This window comes from Panulirus ornatus, chromosome 46 (genome assembly GCF_036320965.1).
Source record: "Panulirus ornatus isolate Po-2019 chromosome 46, ASM3632096v1, whole genome shotgun sequence".
Classification (NCBI taxonomy): Eukaryota; Metazoa; Arthropoda; class Malacostraca; order Decapoda; family Palinuridae; genus Panulirus; species Panulirus ornatus.
In genome coordinates, this window is record NC_092269.1 from 629,965 (window position 1) to 645,017 (window position 15,053).

General features: G+C 39.1%; 1 protein-coding gene across 3 annotated transcripts in view; it reads right to left on the reverse strand.

Moving 5' to 3' along the window:
* The window catches only part of LOC139763032 (uncharacterized), an 86,482-nt gene extending 72,221 nt beyond the window's left edge, over positions 1–14,261 (reverse strand). Inside the window, exons 1-2 of one of the 3 annotated variants that reach the window (XM_071688564.1) lie at positions 14,070–14,261; positions 8,285–8,551 (exon numbers count right to left, since the gene is read on the reverse strand). In XM_071688564.1, coding sequence (XP_071544665.1) covers positions 8,285–8,551; positions 14,070–14,112 — 310 coding nt within the window. In that variant the 5' untranslated portion in view covers positions 14,113–14,261. Of the gene's footprint in view, positions 1–8,284; positions 8,552–14,069 lie in introns of those variants that run through there. The other 2 variants (XM_071688569.1, XM_071688568.1) reach the window with 2 other exon arrangements.
* Between the last annotated feature and the right edge of the window lie 792 nt (positions 14,262–15,053).

Below are 15,053 nucleotides of genomic sequence, written 5' to 3' on the forward strand. Positions count from 1 at the left end.
AAGATGAAGATATATATATGTATATTCATATATTATACTTTGTCACTGACTCCAGCGTTAACAAGGGAGCATATGGAAACAGACGAAAGAATGGCCCAACCCACCCACATACACATGAATATACATACACGCCCACATATGCACATATACATACCTATACATTTCAATGTATAAATGCATATACATACACAGACAAATACACATATATATACATATACATACTCATACTCAAAAAAGATTATAATAAAAATTCATTATATGCCTCAAAGTAGGTGCTAAGGATGTTTATACATATTCTGAAATTATCTTTTGTGTACATTACGAAAAACTTAGTTTACTGGGATTAAATCATACAATAAAAAGCCTGAAAGAACGCATTTTCTAACTTCAAAAAATATTGCCATGACACTATGTGATATCCTGGTCTTGTAGGACATTCACTGAATCAATAACCAATTTTTCAAATTAAACTTGCAGTGTTCAAAATTATGAATGTTTTAGTCTTACCAAAATGATGAAAGCTGTTTCCATCATAAACATTATTAAAGAGCATTCTTCATGAGTCCTTTGTGAATCAAATCCAGCCTAAAAAAATACAATTCTTTTCAACTGAGACAGCATGGCTACTGAATGCCTTACTCAAAGCCATCTCATTTAGGCTCTCTCTCTCTCTCTCTCTCTCTCTCTCTCTCTCTCTCTCTCTCTCTCTCATCATATTTGATCACCATTTCCTGCATCAGCGAGGTAGGGCAATGAAACTGACCAAGAAAGACCCATCCAATCATATACACACATATATACATACATTTTTTTTTTTTTTTGCCGCTGTCTCCCGCATTTGCGAGGTAGCGCAAGGAAACAGACGAAAGAAATGGCCCTAAACCACCCCCATACACATGTATATACATATGTCCACACACGCAAATATACATACCTACACAGCTTTCCATGGTTTACCCCAGACGCTTCACATGCCCTGATTCAATCCACTGACAGCACGTCAACCACAGTATACCACATCGATCCAATTCACTCTATTCCTTGCCCTCCTTTCACCCTCCTGCATGTTCAGGCCCCGATCACACAAAATCTTTCTCACTCCATTTTTCCACCTCCAATTTGGTCTCCCACTTCTCCTTGTTCCCTCCACCTCGACACATATATCCTCTTGGTCAATCTTTCCTCACTCATTCTCTCCATATGCCCAAACCATTTCAAAACACCCTCTTCTGCTCCCTCAACCACGCTCTTTTTATTTCCACACATCTCTCTTACCCTTACGTTACTTACTCGATCAAACCACCTCACACCACACATTGTCCTCAAACATCTCATTTCCAGCACATCCATCCTCCTGCGCACAACTCTATCCATAGCCTACGCCTCGCAACCATACAACATTGTTGGAACCACTATTCCTTCAAACATACCCATTTTTGCTTTCCCAGATAATGTTCTCGACTTCCACTCATTCTTCAAGGCTCCCAGGATTTTCGCCCCCTCCCCCACCCTATGATCACTTCCGCTTCCATGGTTCCATCCGCTGCCAGATCCACTCCCAGATATCTAAAACACTTTACTTCCTCCAGTTTTTCTCCATTCAAACTTACCTCCCAATTGACTTGACCCTCAACCCTACTGTACCTAATAACCTTGCTCTTATTCACATTTACTCTTAACTTTCTTCTTTCACACACTTTACCAAACTCAGTCACCAGCTTCTGCAGTTTCTCACATGAATCAGCCACCAGCGCTGTATCATCAGCGAACAACAACTGACTCACTTCCCAAGCTCTCTCATCCCCAACAGACTTCATACTTGCCCCTCTTTCCAAAACTCTTGCATTCACCTCCCTAACAACCCCATCCATAAACAAATTAAACAACCATGGAGACATCACACACCCCTGCCGCAAACCTACATTCACTGAGAACCAATCACTTTCCTCTCTTCCTACACGTACACATGCCTTACATCCTCGATAAAAACTTTTCACTGCTTCTAACAACTTGCCTCCCACACCATATATTCTTAATACATATATATATTTTTTTTTTTTTTTTTTTTTTTTTTATACTTTGTCGCTGTCTCCCGCGTTTGCGAGGTAGCGCAAGGAAACAGACGAAAGAAATGGCCCAACCCCCCCCCCCCCATACACATGTACATACACACGTCCACACACGCAAATATACATACCTACACAGCTTTCCATGGTTTACCCCAGACGCTTCACATGCCTTGATTCAATCCACTGACAGCACGTCAAACCCTGTATACCACATCGCTCCAATTCACTCTATTCCTTGCCCTCCTTTCACCCTCCTGCATGTTCAGGCCCCGATCACACAAAATCTTTTTCACTCCATCTTTCCACCTCCAATTTGGTCTCCCTCTTCTCCTCGTTCCCTCCACCTCCGACACATATATCCTCTTGGTCAATCTTTCCTCACTCATTCTCTCCATGTGCCCAAACCATTTCAAAACACCCTCTTCTGCTCTCTCAACCACGCTCTTTTTATTTCCACACATCTCTCTTACCCTTACGTTACTTACTCGATCAAACCACCTCACACCACACATTGTCCTCAAACATCTCATTTCCAGCACATCCATCCTCCTGCGCACAACTCTATCCATAGCCCACGCCTCGCAACCATACAACATTGTTGGAACCACTATTCCTTCAAACATACCCATACCCATACCCATACCCAGTCAGTTGTTGTTCGCTGATGATACAGCGCTGGTGGCTGATTCATGTGAGAAACTGCAGAAGCTGGTGACTGAGTTTGGTAAAGTGTGTGGAAGAAGAAAGTTAAGAGTAAATGTGAATAAGAGCAAGGTTATTAGGTACAGTAGGGTTGAGGGTCAAGTCAATTGGGAGGTGAGTTTGAATGGAGAAAAACTGGAGGAAGTGAAGTGTTTTAGATATCTGGGAGTGGATCTGTCAGCGGATGGAACCATGGAAGCGGAAGTGGATCATAGGGTGGGGGAGGGGGCGAAAATTTTGGGAGCCTTGAAAAATGTGTGGAAGTCGAGAACATTATCTCGGAAAGCAAAAATGGGTATGTTTGAAGGAATATATATATATATATATATATATATATATATATATATATATATATATATATATATATATATATATATCAACATACGCACACACACACACACATACAGATATATAATAGGAAAAGAAAGTTATTGGTTCTCAGTGAATGTCGGTTTGCGGCAGGGGTGCATGATGTCTCTATGGTTGTTTAATTTGTTTATGGATGGGGTTGTCAGGGAGGTGAATGCAAGAGTTTTGGAGAGAGGGGCAAATATGCAGTCTGTTGTGGATGAGAGGGCTTGGGAAGTGAGTCAGTTGTTGTTCACTGATGATACAGCGCTGGTGACTGATTCAGGTGAGAAACTACAGAAGCTGGTGACTGAGTTTGGTAGTGTCTGAGAGAAGAAAGCTGATAGTAAATGTGAATAAAAGTAAGTTTATTAGGTACAGTAGGTTTGAGGGACAAGTCAATTGGGAGGTAAGTTTGAATGGAGAAATACTGAGGAAGTGGTGTTTTAGATATCTGGGAGTGGATTTGGCAGCGGATAGGACCATGGAAGCGAAGGTAAGACACAGGGTGGGGGAGGGAGCGAAAGTTCTGGGAGTGTTGAAAAATGTGTGGAAGGAGAGAACATTATCTCGGAAAGCAAAAATGAGTATGTTTGAAGGAATAGTGGTTCAGACAATGTTATATGGTTGCGAGGCATGGGCTATAGATAAAGCTGTGCGGAGAAGGTGGATGTGCTGGAAATGAGATGTTCGAGGACAATATGTGGTGTGAGGTGTTTGATCGAGTAAGTAATGAAAGGGTAAGAGAGATGTGTGGTAATAAAAAGAGTGTGGTTGAGAAAGCAGAAAAGGGTGTATTGAAATGGTTTGGTCACATGGAGAGAATGAGTGAGGAAAGATTGACAAAGCGGATATATGTGTTAGAGGTGGAGGAAATGAGGAGAAGTGGGAGACCAAATTGGAGGTGGAAGGATGGAGTGAAAAAGATTTTGAGCGATCGGGGCCTGAACATGCAGGAGAGTGAAAGGCGTGCAAGGAATAGAGTGAATGGAACAATGTGGTATACCGGGGTAGACGTGCTGTCAATAGATTGAACCAGGGCATGTGAAGCATCTGGGGTAAACCATTGAACGTTTTGTGGAGCCTGGATGTGGAAAGGGAGCTGTGGTTTCGGTGCATTATACATGAGAGCTAGAGACTGAGTGTAAATGAATGTGGCCTTTGTTGTCTTTTCCTAACACTACCTCGCACATGTGCGGGGGGAGGGGGTTGTCATTTCATGTATGGTGAGGCGGCGACGGGAATGAATAAAGGCAGCAAGTATGAATTATGTACATGTGTATATATGTATATGTCTGTGTATGTATATATATGTATATGTTGAAATGTATTGGTATGTATATGTGCGTGTGTGGACATGCATGTATATACATGTGTATGTGGGTGAGTTGGGTCATTCTTTTGTCTGTTTCCTTGCGCTACCTCGCTAACATAGGAGACGCTTCACATGCCCTGGTTCAATCCATTGACAGCACGTTGACCCTGGTGTACCACATCATTCCAATTCACTCTGTTCTTTACACGCCTCTCACCCTCCTGCATGTTCAAGCCCCAATTGCTCAAAATCTTTTTCACTCCATCTTTCCACCTTCAATTTGGTGTGTCTGTACGCATGTCTTTATGTATGCATATACATATGTGGTGCAGTGGTTAGCATTGCTGACCTTGACACATTCAAGGGCTGCCTAAGGTCAAGCACATAGGTTCAATCCCTAAGGGTTGGTCGATAAATTGGCTTAGGCTGTTTGAGAAGAGCATGTGATGTGGCTAAATAGAATGAAGAAAGAAACAAATTGGGTGTATGAGAGATGTGAAATGGCAAGGAATGAAAAGGGAATTAATTGTGGAGTGGTACAATGGTGAAACATAATACTCTGAGGTGGTTTGGGCTTGTGGAAAGAATGCAAGACTGGGAGTTTACAAGGAGTGTGTATGATACTATAATTAAGGGGGTTGGTGTGAGTGGAAGACCACCTGTGACATGAGCAAATAGGGTGGAGGAATACTGGATGGAGATAAACAAAGGAAGAATGCATGGAATGGTGTATGCAAGGGAGGCAAGTAAGGACAGGGATAAGTGGAGAAGCTATTGTCGTGGCCACCCCTTGATGGAGTTCCGGAGGGAATGGGTGTCAGAGATATAAACAGACACACAATCTCTCCCTTTCTCTCTCTTTTCTTTTTTACATCTGAACTCTCTCACTAGTTACATCGTTTCTGCCCCTTTAAGGTCTAAAATTCATCTACGATGCTTCTAATTAGGTATGGCCACCCTTTATCCTCCGCTTTCAAAATACCAACTTTGGCATTTCTGGAAAGCCCATGAGCCACCCATGTGGGGCTTCTTTACAGAATTTCATAGTGATAAGTTTACTGATGATCTTCTCTTCCATGTAATTCACTTCTGGTCCTCCTCTCTCGGATTTTGGAGAAACTTTTGTCAGAGGCCTAGGCATATCCAAAGCATCTGACAAGCCAAGAGATAAGTTTTTGCTTTCTATAATACTTTCCATTGGTTTTCTGTTCCTGTCTGTTCCTTAAGGCATACTTTCCTCTCTGGCCATTCCATGGCAGTAGTCGCAGATGGAGCAACCCCACCCCCCCTTTATCCTGTAAACAGTGATGTTCCTCAGTAGTCTGAAAATCACTTACTCTCTTTTCTTCTTTCATTATATGATCTCTCTTCTGCTTCTAACCCTATTCACTTGTATAGTGACGATTCTACTATACATACTTAAAACTCACTTCCATCCCTTTGTCCCTTTAATAATTGTACTCATTCTCTTTCTCATTCTGAACATATTTCCTCCCTCAGTTTAGACATATGCAGCATCTCAGAATGGGGAAGCAGCAACCTAGTTCTATTCAGAGGTGCTAAATGTGGTTTCTTCCCATATCTTTATCTAAAAGTCATTAGTTTCCTTCCATTCAGTATCAAGCATCACAATTCTTTCTCATCAATTCTCTTGGCATTATCTCTTTTCAGCCATCCCCTTTTGCATGCCATGATGTTGCTCCTCTTTCCTGTTCTGCAGGTACCATTTTGTCCTCTGTCCTTTTAAGCTGTCTGTGTGTGCCCTTACCCAAGAGCTTGGATGTGGGACATGAAGCTAACTGCTGTTTCCCAGAGTTTCTGAGTGGAAGCCAGCCATTTAAAAATTGACCATTATGACATCCCTTCTTTTGAATGATTAAGCTTCCTCTTTTCTCTGTGAATTGTAAAGTATGCATGGATATGTGCATATGCACCTGCAAACATGAAAACTATGCAAAGTAAGGATAAAATTAGGAATTTCTAGAAAAATTCTAATGACGTTATTAATGGTTTTGAAAAGGAGAGAAACATGGTTGTAATGGGTGATATGAATGGGAAAGTGGGATGTGATGCAGTTGGTAAGATGGTTACTGGGGGTGCTTGGAGTAAATGGGAATGGAAGTTATCTTGTGGATGTTTGTGCTGAGAGGGGTTTATTCCATGCAAAGACCTTTTTTCGGCATGAGATGATCAACTGATGATGGAAGAGAAGAATAAAAGGCTTTGATTGAATATGTGACAGTGCTATGCTTAGATACTAGAGTTAGGCGAGAATTCTTTGGAGACCCTGACCATTTCGTGGTTCTTGTGGGGATAAACATCAAGGAAAAGCGAAGGTATGGTGTAAGGAAGTATGTAGAGGTAAAGTGTTGGAAAGTGAGAAGATAAATCAGAAAAAATGTAGGGAGGAGTATGAGAGAAGGGTGACTAAAAGTTTAGATAGAAGTGCAATGAATGTAGGATTGAAGTCATATGTGAATGAGGTATTTAAATGTTTAGAGAAATACATTTAAAGGTTTTAGAATTAGTTGTTGGATACAGGGTCGTGAGATATAACAATAAAAAGGGCAATGCATGGTGGACGGAAGAGATTAGAAATGCTGTGGGAGAGAAGAAAAAGGCATTTAGTAGATTGCTTGAAAGGAATGTACCAGTGGGAGTTCTGCAAAGGAGGAGGGAAAAACATAAAATGTGTAAGCGAAATGTTAAGAATCTGATGGAGGAAAACAAAGAAATAGTAGATGAAGAATTTGGAAGAAAGCTAAGTAAAAAGTTTAAGGAAAATAAGGAATTGTACTGAAAGTAGGTGAAAAAAGTTGGATGTTAGAGTAGAAATGTTAATGTAAGAAGTAAGGAAGGGGAGTTGCTGAATCAAAAGGAGGAAGTGAAAGATAGATGGAAAGAGTATTTTGAAGAACACTGACCAAAACATGCATACAGTACACTCGTACCATAATAAAACAAATAGTAAACATAGAGAACAAGATAAAATGATACTTTTCTATAGGATGGAAACAATCCTGTCTGGTAGCAGGCAACAGGTGTTCTCACTGATATGTTAGCAGCATGGACTAAATTGATGATATCATATCTTTGGAAGTATGTGATTAGCTGAGGGCAGGCCTGAAACAAGCAAGCTGCCACAACCATAGTTAAATAGTTACCAAAGATTAAGAAAGGCCATTAGGCCATTACCTTCTCACCAGGGTCTCCACCTTGACTTTCCTAGAGATATGCTATACCATGTTTCTCATGCTTGTGTGACAGACTAAAAGAGGAAAGAAATCATCCTCAAATTATTCAACATAATCTATTCTAAAGATAAAAGCCTTTGGACAACAAAGTATTAACCATGCTCAGTATCCAGACTTACAAAACATATGCTTTATGCCTCTTTCTTGTTCAACAGACAGTTCTATTAAATCCATCAAATTTTCTGTGAATATTTTTCATTTTGCAATCTGCAAGAAATCTTTAAGCTTATAACTAAACTTAAAAAATGTATCAAAAGTTATCTTAATCCTCAAACATTCAAATCAAGAAAAATTTTTGAAGCTGCTATTTTCTTAATCACTTTAATTCAGTGACTTAATAGAGCTTTCCCTAAATTTCATGTGAGATTCCTATGACAGTTTTCACACAGCAAATTCAGGTTCAAATCACTATATACTTATTTAGTGGCAATTAAATCCATTTTCATAAATGTACTGATTTATCATTCTAAGTGGTTAAATCAGATAAAATATGTGCTTGATATTAATGTGATAAAAATGCATTTTAGGGATTTGAAAAAATTTGAAATGAGCAATAAATCATATCTATGATTAAATGAAAAACATCAAGTACGTACCATCAGCACCATCATCCCCTGAATTGGTGTAGTGATGACGACCATGGTAATATCCCACATAGTAAAATCTTCGTCCTCCAACAACGGACCAACGCTTTGGGGCTCCAAACTTTATTACGGAGCTACCACCTCGTATCCCACCTATTGAGCCACTACGACTGCCACCACGGCTACCTCCACGACCACCACCACGACCACCACCACGACCACCACCACCACCTCGGCCACCTCTTGCTTCAGTTTCATTTATCAGGTAGAGCAATAACACTGCACAGTAAAGAGATTTTTTTATTAATCTTTTAAGGTTTAATATCATAGTGCATACATACCCATTCAACTGCCTTGACATAATTACTATCATACTGTACACAGAAAAAAGTTATGCTTTGACAGAATAAGTAAGAAAGAAAACATATGAGAGAAAAACTATGGAGTTTCACAAAAGTCTAAATAAAAATCAAATACAGTAAAATTAGTTTCTAAAGTTTATATGTAATGGGACAAACCAGGAAGTATAATTAAATACATGAAAACAAATAAAACTAGAATTACAATCATAGATGAATAATTGCATTATGTAACCCCTTTGCATCATATTCATTAGAAATACAATATTGTTATATCATATAATGACATATCTAAAACCCTGGTGTTGCTGGACTCTTCTTGCACACAGTTATGCCACATGTGAAAAGATACTTTCAACAAGGCTGTATTATCTTTAGAAGGAAGTGAGCACAGTCTCATTGAGGACCTTGTTCCATAAGAGTCCATTGATGCCCTATCCCTGAAAGGAGAGCAGTCTTCAAGCTACAAAAACTCCACAAAAGGGGTCCTGTGGTTATATAAAAGTAACTAAAACTCAAATGTAATGGAAAATCATGTACTAAAAGCTGAGTAATATATGTAAGCAGTTACTTGATCCTCAAGAAGTTCTAAATTGATTACAACGGCAAAGCCTTCCAAGAGTGTCCTAATGACTAACAACTTCATACTTTAGGATGCTTGTAAAAATAAAATTCTGATTCTTCCTACAATCATTTATGGTCCTACACATTAATGAGCAGTATCTATGTTTTTCAAACAAAAATTCTCTTGCTTAGTTTCCTTTCCAAAATTTGAGCATGTGAATTTAGTCCAGGGGAAGGTGGAGGAAAACAAACACAAGAGCCCTAAATTATTCACACGATTCCTACATTCACAAGCCTTCAATAAGCATTTATCTCTGCATCACCCTCCAGCTCATCGACAAATAACATGATCCTGTTGAAAAACCTAAGACCTCATCGATTCTCTTGATGAAATCTAAAACTGTCCAATAATTTCCAAGTAAAACTGTTTCCCTGTTTCCTTAAATATAGGTTCTGAATACATCCAGCTTTTAAGGCAATATTAGTCTAACATTACTGTACTTTGTCTAATAAAAGATGCATCCACTTAAGAGGTGAAGCAGCTACTTCCCCCTACACAAGAATAAAAGAGCTTGTGATGTATCTTGGGCAAAATACTACATTTCATCTTTAAGTTTCCAGTAGTTATGCTAGCTTTTCAATTAAAATTATCCCTGATGAACATAAGGCTTCTTATTTTGGTCTTAAGAAAATTTCATGGGCACTTTGGACTCTCCTTAAAAACAGGATACAAATTGTTCAAAGCCGTAAAGCAATGAGTAGTGCAACTTTTGTGATTTGGTATACAGTGGATGACGCTGTCAATATATATATATAAATATAAATATATATATATATATATATTTTTTTTTTCATACTATTCGCCATTTCCCGCGATAGCGAGGCAGCGTTAGGAACAGAGGACTGGGCCTTTGAGGGAGTATCCTCACCTGACCCCCTTCTCTGTTCCTTCTTTTGGAAAAAAAAAAAAAAAAATGAGAGGGGAGGATTTCCAGCCCCCGCTCCCTTCCCTTTTAGTCGCCTTCTACGACACGCAGGGAATACGTGGGAAGTATTCTTTCTCCCCTATCCCCAGGGATAATATATATATATATATATATATATATATATATATATATATATATATATATATATATATACACATATATATATATATATATATATATATATATAATGTTCTCGACTTCCACACATTCTTCAAGGCTCCCAGGATTTTCGCCCCCTCCCACACCCTATGATCCACTTCCGCTTCCATGGTTCCATCTGCTGCCAGATCCACTCCCAGATATCTAAAACACTTTACTTCCTCCAGTTTTTCTCCATTCAAACTTACCTTCCAATTGACTTAACCCTCAACCCTACTGTACCTAATTACCTTGCTCTTATTCACATTTACTCTTAACTTTCTTCTTTCACACACTTTACCAAACTCTGTCACCAGCTTCTGCAGTTTCTCACATGAATCAGCCACCAGCGCTGTATCATCAGCGAACAACAACTGACTCACTTCCCAAGCTCTCTCATCCCCAACAGACTTCATACTTGCCCCTCTTTCCAAAACTCTTGCATTCACCTCCCTAACAACCCCATCCATAAACAAATTAAACAACCATGGAGACATCACACACCCCTGCCGCAAACCTACATTCACTGAGAACCAATCACTTTCCTCTCTTCCTACACGTACACATGCCTTGCATCCTCGATAAAAACTTTTCACTGCTTCTAACAACTTGCCTCCCACACCATATATTCTTAATACCTTCCACAGAGCATCTCTATCAACTCTATCATATGCCTTCTCCAGATCCATAAATGCTACATACAAATCCATTTGCTTTTCTAAGTATTTCTCACATACATTCTTCAAAGCAAACACCTGATCCACACATCCTCTACCACTTCTGAAACCACACTGCTCTTCCCCAATCTGATGCTCTGTACATGCCTTCACCCTCTCAATCAATACCCTCCCGTATAATTTACCAGGAATACTCAACAAACTTATACCTCTGTAATTTGAGCACTCACTCTTATCCCCTTTGCCTTTGTACAAAGGCACTATGCACGCATTCCGCCAATCCTCGGAAAGCAAAAATGGGTATGTTTGAAGGAATAGTGGTTCCAACAATGTTGTATGGTTGCGAGGCGTGGGCTATGGATAGAGTTGTGCGCAGGAGGATGGATGTGCTGGAAATGAGAAGTTTGAGGACAACGTGTGGTGTGAGGTGGTTTGATCGAGTAAGTAACGTAAGGGTAAGAGAGATGTGTGGAAATAAAAAGAGAGTGTTTGAGAGAGCAGAAGAGGGTGTTTTGAAATGGTTTGGGCACATGGAGAGAATGAGTGAGGAAAGATTGACCAAGAGGATATATGTGTCGGAGGTGGAGGGAACGAGGAGAAGTGGGAGACCAAATTGGAGGTGGAAAGATGGAGTGAAAAAGATTTTGTGTGATCGGGGCCTGAACATGCAGGAGGGTGAAAGGAGGGCAAGGAATAGAGTGAATTGGATCGATGTGGTATACCGGGGTTGACGTGCTGTCAGTGGATTGAATCAGGACATGTGAAGCGTCTGGGGTAAACCATGGAAAGCTGTGTAGGTATGTATATTTGCGTGTGTGGACGTATGTATACACATGTGTATGGGGGTGGGTTGGGCCATTTCTTTCGTCTGTTTCCTTGCGCTACTTAGCAAACGCGAGAGACAGCGACAAAGCAAGAAAAAAAAAAAAAAAAAAAAATATATATATATATATATATATATATATATATATATATATATATATATATGTTTGTGTGTGTGTGTGTGTGTGTGTGTGTGTGTGTTGATATGTGAATGTTAAAGTATGTGCGTGTATGTATATATGCGTGTGTTTGAGTGGATGAGTCTTCGTCTGTTTCCCGGCGCTACCTCGCTGACGCTGGAAACAGCGATCAATATATATATATATATATATATATATATATATATATATATATATATATATATATATATATATTTCTTTCAAACTATTCGCCATTTCCCGCGTTAGCGAGGTAGCGTTAAGAACACCTGGCCCCCTTCTCTGTTCCTTGTTTTGGAAAATTAAAAATGAAAAAAAATGATGAGAGGGGAGGATTTCCAGCCCCCTGCTCCCTCCCCTTATAGTCGCCTTCTACGACACGCAGGGAACACGTGGGAAGTATTCTTTCTCCCCTATCTCCAGGGATATATATATATATATATATATATATATATATATATATATATATATATATATATATATATATATATATATATATATATATATATAGAGAGAGAGAGAGAGAGAGAGAGAGAGAGAGAGAGAGAGAATACTTACAAGTATCCAAAGCGAGATTTTGTAAAAATGCAAAGCTAATCATGTGCGAGATACTGAGTGATTGTATGTTTGTGAATTAAATGACAGCAGCCCACTTGCGGGTTTCGCAGAATGACATGACTGCGACCTAGGCCACAGGAGTGAAACTAGACAGCCATTGAAGTGTTGGCTTACGGTGCAGCTATCAGTAATTCACCCAATACCCAGTCGGCCAGTAGTGGTTGCAAGACAGACAAACGAGTTCAAAATCTGGCATGATAATTCGGTATGGTTCGTTTTCTACATGGCTAATAAGTAACCATAATTGCAAACTAATCCTCATAATCAAATTACTTCAACTCGCACAAAAATGTTCTATCAAGCCAAGCCCAGCCTTGCCTCAACGTCAAGCGAAACATTTTGGTACGAAAAAGCAATATCGGGAGTGTGGAAAGATTCACCAGGCCAATGGTTGGCATATGATCCTCGTTTGGCTGTCACTGACAGCCAGTTATATGATGGACTACGATGGACTAATACGCGTTCCACAGTGACTGGCACTGTCTTGTAGTAAGTAAATGTTATGTATAAGGTCATCTGTTAGCCTTCTCCAGGCCTCTTCAAGTAAATGTTTGTGAAAATCTGCATGTTGGGTGTTTCTATGAGAGTATAGGCTCATTTAATGATTTTGTATATTGCGTACAAATCTAAATAACATGTTTATATGACCTTGTGATTACTATAATGTACGGCCAGAAGGTTTTACATGTGTTGCCCCGTCTCTTAATAATGTATGTATGTACTAGGTGCCTCGTTTCTTAATGCATTATGTACTACGTCTTTATTCCTATATATATATATATATATATATATATATATATATATATATATATATATATATATATATATATATATGCGTGGCTACAAACATACAAACAACACATCCCATCTTATGGCAAGGGTAAAGTGGGTGTGGCAAGCTATGCTTCCTTGGTAACGTCAGAATGCTTGAAACTATTTGGGAAATATGTACTCTACAAACTGTATTTTCATGTACTGATCAAACTCTAAAAACACGCAAAGATATGTAGACTAGAAATGTTATAATAAGCCTGACCTCCCCGTTTATAAAAGTGGTTTTCATAACTATATGACATATATAAATTACATATTACTGCATATATTTCCATTATACTTACATACAAAGTCAGCACGATTGAAACTATTTGGTAAAAAAGGTACTCTATCAACTTTCTTTTCTTGTACTGGTAATACTCTAAAACACGTGAACATATATATTAATATATTAGGAAAGTTATAATTAGCCTGACCTACGGTTTATAAAAGCGATCTTCAGAACTACATAACTACATATTCATACATATATTTCCATTATACATACACATTTTTGCTTATAATAAAACATTATACGACTAGTATAGTTATGTTTTATTGTCCATCGTACTGTTTCTTAAGCCAACCCAGGAGTTAAGGAACTGCCTAACCAAATCGGATTTACGTAAAAGTCTCCAAGGTTATACAAAATGGTAACATACCTGTGAGTAATAGCAGAGATGTTAATCTCCCTTTGATCTTCATTATTTTGCTTTAGTATGACAAACAAATAGATATATCCACGCTCCCGTGTTACAGAAGCCTATCTCTCTTTGATCAGGAACGTCGGGTACTGTGTCTTACAGTACACTACAGTGTACACTCAACTGTGTGCCGTCCTCGTCGATCGCTATGTGTGGCCAGGCTGACCAACCTCCCGCAGTTTACGTTAACAAAGATTCATTGTTTTGTACTTCCATATGATAAGTTTACTATTCTTATAGTGTAGATGATATTCTGATAATAAGATAAGTAGCAAATGAATATAATCTGAATAAAGGAAACTAGACGTGACAGTAAACAGCATGCGTGGTTGGTATTTTCGCCCTGAGTGGCGCGAGGATTTAATTCTTTAAAAATGTACAAGGCTACCTACAATGGACAGGGGCAGTACTTGCAAAGACATTTTATGTCATCCCCTCTACTTTTCTTAACCACTTTTCATATTTCGGGTCTTTCAACCATTCTGCTCTAAAATGTTGCGTATATTTCTTACTCATTGTTGTGTTTGTTCAGTGTAATGGCCTGCACCTTCACAACCAGCAATGTTACTGTCCGTGGCCCACGGATAGTTCTGTCACCATCGAGAATCTGACTGAATTTGAACTGACCGGGGTGGGGGATGGGGTAACTTAACCCATAACCATTGTAAGTAAAACCAAAAGAACTTGGAAGAATATGAATGATGATAATGATAATATTTACTATCTGTAACGCAACTGAGAAGAGAGTGTTGAGTATGTTATAGACTCATATGAACGGGTAAATGAGTACGTAAGAATGCGTTGTGTTATATCTGGAATTTCCATTTCCGGCAAGGTTTAACGCAATGGTCTCAGTCCAGCAGGATGAACTTGAGCTCACACGGCCCTTCTACTTCTGTCTGATACATACGGTCAACCAGCGTCTTAATGAGGAGAGAGAGA